This window comes from Podarcis filfolensis (assembly GCF_964270895.1).
Source record: "Podarcis filfolensis genome assembly, chromosome: 4".
Taxonomy (NCBI): domain Eukaryota; kingdom Metazoa; phylum Chordata; class Lepidosauria; order Squamata; family Lacertidae; genus Podarcis; species Podarcis filfolensis.
Window position 1 is genome coordinate 41,052,814 of NC_139607.1, and position 12,395 is coordinate 41,065,208.

At 41.8% G+C, this 12,395-nt stretch overlaps 1 protein-coding gene across 11 annotated transcripts in view; it reads right to left on the bottom strand.

Annotated features, from left to right (window-relative positions):
* The window catches only part of MAP7D2 (MAP7 domain containing 2), a 47,981-nt gene that overhangs the window by 11,710 nt on the left and 23,876 nt on the right, over window positions 1–12,395 (bottom strand). For 2 of the 11 annotated variants that reach the window (XR_014547764.1, XM_083612276.1), the window contains exons 4-9: window positions 9,627–9,741; window positions 8,729–8,824; window positions 6,809–6,919; window positions 4,288–4,410; window positions 3,329–3,477; window positions 1,311–1,438 (exon numbers count right to left, since the gene is read on the bottom strand). Coding sequence is in view for 10 of the 11 variants with exons in the window: in XM_083612276.1 (XP_083468402.1) it covers window positions 1,311–1,438; window positions 3,329–3,477; window positions 4,288–4,410; window positions 6,809–6,919; window positions 8,729–8,824; window positions 9,627–9,741 (722 nt within the window). In the remaining variant the exon portion in view is untranslated. Of the gene's footprint in view, window positions 1–1,310; window positions 1,439–3,328; window positions 3,478–4,287; window positions 4,411–6,808; window positions 6,920–8,728; window positions 8,825–9,626; window positions 9,742–9,936; window positions 10,380–12,395 lie in introns of those variants that run through there. The other 9 variants (XM_083612277.1, XM_083612279.1, XM_083612281.1 and 6 more) reach the window with 9 other exon arrangements.

The following is a 12,395-nucleotide window of genomic DNA, read 5'->3' on the forward strand; positions in this document are numbered from 1 at the left end:
AGGTGATGATCCTAAGCTAGTACAGTGGTACCTCGGGTTACATACGCTTCAGGTTACAGACTCCACTAACCCAGAAATAGTACCTTGGGTTAAGAACTTTGCTTCAGGATGAGAACAGAAATCGTGCTCCGGCGGCGCGGCAGCAGCAGGAGGCCCCATTAGCTAAAGTGGTGCTTCAGGTTAAGAACAGTTTCAGGTTAAGAACGGACCTCCGGAACGAATTAAGTACTTAACCCGAGGTACCACTGTACCATTATTTTCTGTGATATAGCTGGACTAGGTGCATTAAATCAGTGGTTTTACAACTAATTAAGGGTACAATCATAAAAATAAATTTGTTTGTAGATTTTAACGGTCCTCCTCGGCGAACATTTTTTTAACCCAGGCCAGACTCCAAGTTTGTGGGTCCTAGACAGGCCATGCTCAGCAACCCACCCACCCCCTCACCCGGTGTCAACCAACCCAACACTACCTGTCCTCTCTTGCCTGGAAGTGCAAGTTTACATAGCAGTGGCTGGTTCATTACAAGTTTACATAGCAGTCACATGAATGCAAGGAGAGGATGGAGCAGCACTCATTTTCTGCTCACAGGCTCCAGGCCATGACACAACTTTGCCAGGTAAACCTGCAACCAAGCCCATGTGAGCAGGATGGGGCGGCTGACAGCCTCCTCATCTCATGCATAAGTAGGTTTACCCAGTGGTGGCAGTGGCCTGTGATGGCCTGCCACCAAGTAAACTGATGAAGGAGTGGCGCCGTGAGTAACTGTCCAAAGCGTTCTGAGCCATTGGAAGTGAGTGGCTGTTCCCAGAAAAGTGTCAGTTCTATTGCTAGCAGACAAATGTAATCAAGCTAAGTGACGAATCTTGCTTACTCATCTATGCCCTCAAAATATAATAAGACACTTTATTGGCAACCTAGGCATCTCTGAAGAATTTGGGCCAGGATTGACTTGGGAAATATTCCGTAGCAACAGATGTTCAACATGCTACAGAACAAACGAAAAAGTAAAAAGTGATTCAACATGATTAGAATCCTGTGTTCAGGAAATTGCTGGTTTCCTCTTCAGATATATTATGATAATGAAACTGATGACTTTAAGACTGGCATTTTTCTCTTGAAAACCGCCTATGCCCTCCCTTCTTTCCCCTGCATCAGACTGCTCATTGAAACAGACGGGAAACTGCATTCTGATGAATTCCGTCCATAATTCTCCCACTAGCTGCTTTAGGGACAAGGGGAAGGCTGAAGCGACTGTGAGGGAGGATGGGGAAAAGGGTGGCCAATCAGATTTTGCTGAATTGTCTTACTTAGGAGTTGCAGGTGAACCTGATCGCTTGGACATGGCTGCTGGAGAATCAGATCTTCTAAGAGGAGATCCCAAACCAGATGATGTGCCAGGGGTTGTGGGCCGCTTCTCCTTCTTTTTCTTCTCATTCTTAAAAAAGAAGACGACGAAAGACAGGTACTTTTGACATCTGATGAAACAGATTTAGCACAGATACCCACAAACAGACTTGTATGTACAAACCAAAATTGTATTTTAATTTTTTTAAACAAGTTTTGTGAAAGCTTGCAACATTTTCCCCCTGTGGCCATTAAAGCTCCACTAAATCTTTATATATACACACAAATATAATATACAATATATATATTAGATAATCAAAATACTGCAGTGGCAAAGTTGTTCAGTTAAGTGCCCTTGCATAGAGTTCTCTCAGGGTATTTTACAAGCAGTAGTCAAGTTCCAAAGTATCATATAGAAACCCAAGCAGGGCAACCTGCTTTTGAAATTGAGCAGAATTTTTAAAAGCCGTTTGCTATTTGTGAAATGTTGGGGGTGCGGAAGTCAAACATGCTACTGGTGTAGCCGCAATGCTCTGAAATACAAGAGAAGATGCAGAGGGACCTTAATAAAATATATAAATCCCACCCTCCCAACTGCTGCTGTGTTTCTTGGTCAACAAAACAAACTGGAGTTATAACAAAGTTTGGGAGGAAGTATCAACTTGTGACTATTAGTAATACTTCTGCAGAATTTTTGAAGGAAGCTTAAGTTCTGGGGGATCTGAAGGGTGGGTCAGAGACTTAGCATCTCACATTCTTATTTTAGTGTTTTACAAGTGAAAGCAACTTATTCCATGACGTAAGAACTTTCGAATGGTCAAGTGATATCCTCTGATGTCCAAAATTCTACAGTACATTGAAGAAAGCAATGTTTATTTAATTTACTTGTATCCTATGTTTCCATGTTAAACTTTCAGTGTGACTTTTATTTCCAAACGTTAAACTAAAAATAACAGTACAATAAAATAAGGGGAATTCAAACCAACCTGAGTCCTATACATGCAACCATTTTAAAAACATGGTACCTTACTATTGCATGAATTACTTTTGATGAAGAAGAATCAAGCACATACATTATTCGAAGTACTGTAATTATAACTAGAGCAAAATGTAGGTCGGCATAACCATGATCAAGCAGTTTGCACTATACAGAAATATATCTCTGGCATTTGACTATGTCTAGTGCTAACCCCTAGCCACCTGCTCTTATTATTAATTTATTCTTCTCAATACACATACTTGGGTATTATTGAAGAAGAAAAATACCACAGGGTGTTACTCTTATTGTTTTACCCTTGTGGTATTTGGTTAGTTATCAGACAGAATTCTAAGAGCGCACCCTAGTGTCCACAAATATTATAAAATTAGAACTGTACATGAATGCATTGAAACATTTCCCTTCTTATTTGCAGTGCCACGCGGAGCTGAAACAAATACAAAACAAATCCTCTAGCAGCAAGGGAAAGTGCCCAAACCTACCCCAATTAAGCATTAGCTCTTACAAGCTAAACTATTTTTCTGCTGACTTAGGACGCAAGAAAGCAAGTTCAAATTTCAAAACAAATTATTTGTAGTGATGCACTCAGATTTTTTTTTAAAAAACCTTTAAAAGCACTGAAGCCAGCGCTTTAAAAGGTACAATGCACTGACGATTATATCCTTTTAAGTCGCAGATTCTTATAATCTAATTTAAAGTTTCAAAAAACTCTTCCCATCTGGGAAATATAGTATCACACCAGACACACAGACTCCCTAAATACTTGACCCTTCAGCTCAACATAACAGAACTTAGTGCAAGCATCACTGCTTATGAATATCTAGAGAGCAGAGGAATGGTTGCAACAGAATGGCTGGAAGCAGGAGAAACAGAGAGGCCATTTACTCTTTAAACACTGACCCACAGAATACCCAACAATCTTATAAATATACTTAAAAAATAAAAAGAGCATCTATCTTGGGTCCGGCCAAGTTTCAAGCCCACCTGTGGCACTTCTGCTGCAGTTGCTCCTTTCATTGCATCGGATGTTGACGCAGATGCTGCCTTCTTTCTCTCCATACTTCGAGTGGGCGAAGGCTTGTAAGGAGATTTAAGAGGGCTAGCTGGCGCTACACGAGGACAGATATGGAATACTAAAGAGTTATAGTACAATAGCCAGAGCAATAGGGAACATAGACAAAGAAAGCGAGGGTGGAAAAAAGGGGGGAGGAACAGCAATCTTTATTAGAAACAGAAAAACACAAACTGTTCAAACACATTAATAAACTGTATTTTCTCTCTTTATACAACCACCACACATTTACTGAAGTGCCTTCACTAATCTTAAAAACTTTAGGCCATAGGAATAAATAGTTCTTCTATTGACAGGTTTTAAAGATCTAGCCACTCCTAACAGATTAAAATCTCTTGTTGAGAATTATTTGCGTTATCGGTCAATGTTTCATGACCACTTTAGATTCAGAAACATGTCTAAAGTAGTATCCTAAGGACTGGAGAAATCAGCTCTAAAAGTGATACAAGGTACAGATATTACTAGTTTGATAACTAACCTTGAATCAGAGTAGTTCACTGGCTAGGAAATCACTGTCTTGTTTAGTGTTAGTAAAACTGCTTTTAAAGTCCTGGTATCTCATCTGAATGGATACTACTTAGACTCCTAGAAATTTGAGTTAAGCTTAACTATAAATCACTATTTAGACAATGTTTAAATTTATTTTGTTATTTGTTTACTTTCTAACCAACCGAAATGTTACATTCTTCAACATAATTGCTAAGGCAACCAAGCAATAAAGCTCCTGGATAGAACTCTGCAGCTGTCCTTGTTTTTGAAGGATCATTATTACATGTGGAATAAGATTAATAAATTACCGGGGGTGGGGGGTGGGAATCTTGAATTATTTTTTTCTATGAGCCTAATACATTCCTTAAAACATTAGGTTTACCTGAATCACTGTATTGCTCAGAAAGCATTAATGTACTTCTGCTTCTGGCTAAAGAAGCTTGTGTGGGAGTCAATAGTCGAGAAATAATAAAGTTTTCCATTGGACTAAGGTGCATGCGATGAGCTGAAGAATGGAAACAAACAAAAAACATTAAGAAAAAAGCCACTTCAAAAAATTGCAAACAAATATAATGAATGGCCAAATGAAAATGAACGAAGGGGAAAAGAACAAATAACTGGGCATCTTTGAGAACTACAAATCCCTGGATTTAATTCTTCTTAGGAGGGCTCCGATTTTCAGTGTTTTAAGCCGAGTACCTTATGTGTTATTTGGTCTAACAAGCAGAATGGACATTAACGTATTAGCCTCCCTTATGATTTACCACACTTCTTCATTAATATACGAGACACATTTGTGTCGAAGGGTATGGTATATTATATGCAATGATATTGTAGGTTAGATAATGCTAGAACTATTAATGAATGCCTTGATTTATGAAGTGCTGCACCGAGGCAGCAGTTTCAGAGCAACAAGTGCTAGAATATTAATTCTAAGCCATTTCTTCCAGTGTTGAAGTCAGCAATATTAGCACCCTGGCAGTTTGCCCTACTCCATGCTATACAGAGGGTTAAACTAATCTTCCAGCCCCTTTTTGCCTGCTAACTAATAAGCTTCCGGGTCATAAGAGCTGTGGAGTCCAGGACAAATGTACACTGGCCATAGTTAGCAGTTAAGAGAAAGATTACCTAGCAAATGGGAGCAGAATCAGCTAGCTCTGCATTGAATGTCAGGCACAGGACTGGATGTTATACCCTATTTAGATCCATCGCTTCTACCATTATAGTGAAAACTGCTTAACAGGATCAGGTCGTAGGTAGGCTGTGATCCAAAACACACATGAACGGAATTAAGTTCCACAGAAAATTAATAGAATACCATTGTTGCACCAAAAAAAGCACCAAAAAAATGTTCACAACTCTAGGCTCAAATTAAGTTTACAACAGAAAAAAGCAAAAACTTCCTGTAAGCAGTGAAAAATGAAGATGAGGGGGAATAACTATTCTCTTAAGAATTATTTTACAATGGTACCTCAGGTTACATACGCTTCAGGTTACAAACGCTTCAGATTACAGACTCCGCTAACCCAGAAATAGTACCTCGGGTTAAGAACTTTGCTTCAGGATGAGAACAGAAATCGCGGAGCAGCGGCAGCAGGAGGCCCCATTAGCTAAAGTGGTGCTTCAGGTTAAGAACAGTTTCAGGTTAAGAACAGACCTCCAGAACGAATTAAGTACGTAACCAGAGGTACCACTGTACTGTACTTAAATATTTTCCTGCTGGGTATTATTGCTGACATGGCATGGATTGCCAAAGCCCAGTAAATCTACCCTCAGACGTAGGTTATATCGATCCACTCCACTATAGAGGCCTATTTCTCCTCATACAAAACATGCCCAAGGAGCTCGCTCTTGCTTTCTTCTGTCTACAGCAGTCTCTCGCAGACTTCTTCAATATGGACCCTCTCTTCAAAACATGTCCCGTTCTGTTCTGCCCTGCCCCAGCCTAGCACAACGAGCATGCACAGAGTTTTGCAGACAGGCTGCTGTGTGTAAGGATCTATGCACTAGTATATGAATCCCAATGCTGGCATTAGAAGACAAACAGAGCTGGATTGCTCTGATCTCTAGTCTTAAAATAACACACAGGCAACCGTCATGAGAACAAAGCAGCTGCTCTTCTCCTACATGCAGCTAGCTCCACAAATACTGTGTGGATCAGTGAGATTCAAGAGGCATGGGACAACCCTTTCCTAAAAGTTCCACAATTGCCTAGAAATCCACCTGCGCATCCACTGCGACGAGGTACTCCACATCCTCTGGGAGTGACCTGTCCTACAGCTTGAGTGCCACAGGTGTACAATGGAGGCCATCTGTTAGCCATCCAAATTTTCCCCTAAGGGAAATACTTGTTTCTTGGCATATCTGGTAATGGAAAATGTCAAAATCAAAAATCAAACCACTAAGGTTGTAGGCTATACTAAGGTTACCAGACGTCTCTGTTTCCCGGGGACAGTCCCCGGATTTACAAATCAGTTCCCTGACAAAATCCATTCATTCCTACTGAAGTTGAAAAGTGTCCCCGTATTCACTGAAAAAAATCTGGTAACCTTAGGCTATACTCCTTAAAACTACTGAAATGGACGAGGTTTATGCTGAAGAGAGAGAGAAAAAAGCGGCTTTGATGCCTGTTTTAAAATTTCAAGTTCCTACCTAAGCAATACTGAAATGTCTGAAAACAGGACTCTTTGTTTTCTAAGGGAAAGTTTTCTTAATATACTTAACCAAAAAAAGAAAAGTGAAGTGATTTCTGGTAAACATTACTGCCTTCAGAGGATTAACCAATTAAGAAAGGAAGGGGCTGGGGGGCTGGGGATGGAGAAGAGAGAAAAAGAGAGATGCACTTTAAACACAAAAGGAGAGAGATCATTTCTGGTGCGACAATGAGCAGCACATTCACTTGCCTCTGTCAGGGGAACATGTTATTGTTGCTGTGGAGTGGGAGAGGCGCTTATTGATAGGCGACTCCATTTGCTTTGGCAGATTCATTGTAGAAGCTGAAAGTTTGTCACATGCTGCAGAGAGATGCATTGAAGACATTTACATTCATTCCACAGTGCCAAATGCTCCCACAGCTAACCTTTAATTTTGTTACTGTGGACCTTGTGAATGAATCAGCACAAAGAATAAAGCACATCTGATAAAATCCACAGGCTGGAGCTGCTCGCCCTGTCTGTCTGTGAGGTATAATTCAAGGCAGACTTTTGGCTTACAAACATTTCAGTGTTACAGTATGGTGTAAGATTATCTTATAGTGACTGGGGGGGGGGGATAGTACTAAAGAACAACAAAAATGAATAAAAATTAACTCTACTTTTATTTAAGCAACAGTGATGCGACAAACATATCCTGCTTTTTGCCTACACCGTGTTGACGCTGGAAGACTTCCCACAATTTTCAAACAATTCAGAGCTCTAGAACAGTGTTGGGGAACCTGTGGCCCTCCAGTTAGGCTGCACTAAAACTTCCATCATCCTTGACCACTGATTATCCTGGATGGGACTAAAGGAAGGTGTGAAACTCTAGATGTTAAGAACATCAGGACAATGAAGTCAGAGGTTGGGCTCAAACCACCAAGCTTCTGGTTAACAGCCAGACACAATGACCCATAGGGCCACCTGACTAAGGAAGTCACAGAATCATACGAGTTTGTAGTGTTGGAAAGGACCCACAAGCGTCACCTAGTCCAACCCCCTGCAATGCAGGAATATTTTGCCCAATGTGGGGCTTGGACCCATGACCCTGAGATTAAGAGCTGCATGGGGGGTGGTCTGCAATTGTGTTATGTGCAACTCAGAAGACATGGAATCCCCATCTCTAGGTTCTAGGTGCACACCTGTAGAACTTGGGAGAAGGCAGTGGATTGCACTCCCCTTGCTTACTTCTGCTTGGTCAAATGTACTGTGCAGGAGAGGGTCGTGTTGCTTCACTGTCACATTGCACTGCCCTATCCCTTCTACCTAGTGGAAACAGACCAATGATAGGGATGAAGCTACCCCCTTCTGCTAAGTTGGTTGGTTCTCCTTCCCTTCCATTCCATGACAATGTCCCCTGCCCTTCACTATAGGAGGGCCAGGAGAAACCCCAGAACAGTCTTATTGGACTTAATTCAAAATAAGGGTTCAAATAACGATCCATTCTATTATTAGGTGATAGGTGCATGGCTCCTAAAGGTAACTGGGAATTAATTCTACTTGTTCATATTGTAACTTGTTCATTGTAACTGAAATGTTTTAAACTAGTCCCGTCCCCACCTAGAGAAGCTATTCAAAAGGCACACAGTACACATGGCATGTGTATGTCCCACATTAGGAAAAAAGGAAATGAACTTGACAACATCTAGTAGGAACAGGATTCAAATCACCATTATGACGTTGGAATGCCAAGCATGCATTGCTTCGTTTATAACAAAACAACAACACCAGACAGTGAAGTTCATGGGTGCAATCCACCAAGCCCTCTTGCCACAAAGCCTCCATTGCAACAGCATTTGTGTTGCACAAACTCTAAGCCAGGGGAGGGGAGCCTGTAGCCCTCCAAATGTTGCAGGACTCCAACTCCCACCAGCCCTAGCCAGAACAGCCAATGGTAAGGGATGATGGAATTTGTAGTCCGGCGACATCTACATGGCCACAGGTTCCCCTCCCTGAAGAAATGGCAGCAGTGACGCTTGGGGGAACTGAATCCAGAATTTCTGGTAACAATGCTGTCAAGGATTGAACTGAAACAACAAAGAACACACAGGAAGTTAGGGGGGAGGACAAAATTGGTGGATGCGTTAAAAGTGATAAACGACACTATGGCACTGTGAGACTCTCAAATACCATTGGCGGAATCAGCAGCAGCAGTTGAGGCCACAGAGTCTGGAAGGAGGGTGTTGGCAGCTAAACCTAGAGGGGGTGGGGTATTTTCTGATTCACCTACACAACAACAGAAAAAATCAGAGCAAAGAGGTGATAGATCACATCAATAACATTAAAATCCCAAACAATATAGGAGGTATTTTAATAAGCCTGTTTCTGGAAATGTTAAGAGATTATCCTTCTCCTTTTTCTGTACTGCCTTGTGGGGGGGGGGGGGAGGAATCATACTAAAGACTTCAGCTTAAACAGGGATGCTTATACTTTTTGGGCAGCTGTATTATCACTTGGGAGATATTTCACATGAACAAAACCTATTGGGAAAAGCTGGTGAATTCACAACAAATTTAAATGATTTCTGAACAACATAAAAGCTAATACATGGTTGGTGGTTAAAAAAAAGGAAGCTTGCTTTGAAACGGAACTGAAAAGAGAGCAGCTAGAGAAAAAGGGTAAAGAGAACAATTCATTTCCAGCAGTAAATACTGCACAATCATGGAGAAGTCTCCCCTGAGATTTTAGGAGTGCCTGAGCTAAAAATAAATTGCGTTCTGCAATGTCACACAGAGCCTATAGCCACTGACAATGCAGTGGTTTATTTTCCATGGTGTCTTAATTCCCTCTACCCCACGCCCGGTATATAATCTGCGTAGAGAAACTTCGGCGTTGGCCCATTTCCAAGAAGATACCAGGGCATGAAATACAGTAAGCAGTCTCAAAATCCTTTTTTAAATGATGCACCTCGACAACCTCTCCCTCACACATCACAGTCTACTGTCACAACAGATTTTGCAGCTTTCTTTTTTTAATCCCGAGCCTTTGCAGTTTGGAATCTGCAATGCAGCCAGGCTGCTTCACTCACCATCTCTGTCGCCTGAGCCTGCAGCCAGTGCTCCTCCCCACGACCATCTCTTCTGTTTCTGCTCCAGCTGCTGACTTCTTTCCATGGATCTCCGCATCATAGCCTCTAATCGTTCCTAAGCAATTATTGCAGAAAGCAACAACAACTGAATCCAGGTCTGACTTTCTTAAAGAGCCCTTGTCACAGGGAGAGGGGGGAGAAAAAGACTCAATCTTTATTCCAGCTATACGTACAAGCAGTGCTCAAAATGGTCCTTTTACCAATACTGTAAAGAGAAGTGAGGAAATAAGGCACTGGCATGTCCACTCACCTCAAAATATATGTATCCTTTGTCTGCAGTCACTACTGAGGTCAGTACAGAGGCTGAAGTTAGCAACACAAGTTACATCACCTCCAAGCATCTGCTCCTGCTGGCAAGATTGCTGCTGTGGCTCTGTCTGGGCTTAATTTGTTTAAGAATAATGCATGAGAAAGCATTAACTCTGTCATCTCAGCAGAGCTATGTCTTCTGCCTCAGTGGTGAGTTGCTGCAATGATTCCTTCCAATCACACAGAAACCTTCCTTTAATGTATGCAATCACCAGTTTGGTGGCGTTTTATTTTTATTTTTTTCAAAAAAAGCAACAACAACCTGAAAACCTGCTAAGCAGCTTAAGAATTAATGTTTTTTATTTACTATAGCTAGGTGTTTTCATTATTTTTTCCATTAGCTAAAATCGTGTCAAGTTTTTTTATGGGTGGGGGAAAGAAAAGAAACTCCATTTTTCTCCCCTCATAATTTCTCCTTCCAAGGGTGATCCCTATAAATTGTCTTCCCACCCCCCACTCCACCCCCTGACCTGTTTCCCAAGTAACATTCCTTTGTCACACAGCAGATGGCAACCCTGGAATATGATACTGAACTCTCAGACCTGGCTTTTATATTCCATGGGTAGTATTTGTTTATCCTTGTCCAACGGAAGTGTTGCATTTGGAACAGGGAAACAATCATTCAAATCTTTGCTGAGTCACAAAGCTCACAGTCACAATCTCTCTGGATAATATACCTTACAGGATTGTTTTGAGGATAAAATAGAGTGACTTGACAGGAGGAAGGGCAAAATAAAAATACAGTAAATTCTCACATGGTAAATGAATTCTACATTTCACCGATATGGGATGGAGAGTAAGTGATTCAAGCATCCAGCCAGGGCATATGGTATAGTCCCCTTCATGGACCCATAAAACCCAAGACTGCAATGAGAGGGGCAGCTTGTTTTAAGAGCACTGCACATGGCAAACCTATTCATCACAGAGAAGTGTTTTATCACTAACTGGTTAGCTTTCTACATGTAGGGTGAACGCTAACCTCAGGTGGCTTTATAACAAACGATACTCCTACTGGCAAGGTGAAGTTGTCAGTTTGCTTAGAAAGGCTTTCACACTTTCATGGAATAACGTAGATCCACTTCTGGGAACTGAACTTGTGATCCAATAACTTACACATCAACTGCAAAGCTGGTAAACAATGACTTGTACTTTGTTACTTTTGTACAAAACCTAGCACATATTAGGCATGGGCCTGAATAATAAATCCTCATGATAAAGGACAAAAGGGTCACTTATCAATATGCTGTCCAGGTTAAGCCTTTTGTGACTTAGAGAAACTGGTAGTCATTTAGGACGTTCATAAGCCAAACCCAAAGACTAAACTGCACCTCAAAGGCCAAGCACTTATTGGTTCAGAATGTAACCCAGTCAACTCTCACTATTACCAAAAAACTGCATCAAGGAGGAAGAGCCATAGCATGCTTTTCTAAAAAACTCAAAAATGACTTGTCCCCCCCCCCACCTTCCTCAATGCATCAATGTTCACAGAAACAGCTCTAGACAACCAACCTTAACCTACAATTTTGGGAGTCAAAGGAAAGATGGCAGAGGTTCAACTTCCCACTGCTCCCAAGTTAGAGCAACCATCCACCATGAACTCAAGTCTCTCCAGGCCCCTACTGTGCCCATGCAGTGATCCATTATTATCCAGAGCAACAACTCCTATGCCCATCTCTCAGTGACACCCAACTTCCAGATCTAGACATGCTGCAGCAGCTTGCCTACCTATACCTCGTTCCTGCCTGTCGCATTTGGTACCCTGTGTCACAAAGGCCTGTCTAACATCTTAATGGCACCAGACAGTTTACTGTCACTTGGTGGCATCTCTCTGCACACCACCCTTCAGCAAAAAGAGCCACAGCTATTTTAAAAAAACACACCTCATACTTGCAGCTGAATTGCTAGCTGGTTCTTACTACTGATCTCTACATCTACAGCTTGGCCTTCTGTTCCTCAGCATCTTCCTTTTGTTAACCCATACACACTTGCCTCTATGTGAGTCCTATGGACATGCATCTATCTGCAATCCAGGAAGCAATGGATTGACTTTGTTGGTATGCTTGCACTGCACTAACCTCACTTCCACCTCCTCCTCTACCTGTCGGTAAGTAGCTGTGAAGCAGCCGATTAAAGGTCAGGTCAGCACCCTACCCCACCAAGCTGCCCACTACTGAGAGAGGGTGTGTGTATGAGTGTGTGACTGCTTGTAAGCACGTATGTGTACAAAAAGAGCAAGAGAGGGAAAGAGGGTTGGGGAACGTGCATTTGTGACAAGGGGTGGCACAGGTGAATATTTTTTTTCATTTTGATGAGGTATTTTGTTTTGCCCCACCTCCTATAGTAATGTGGCTCCCAGAAGGTTGGGCATGCTCCAAACCAGCTGAAACAGGTCCCCACCTC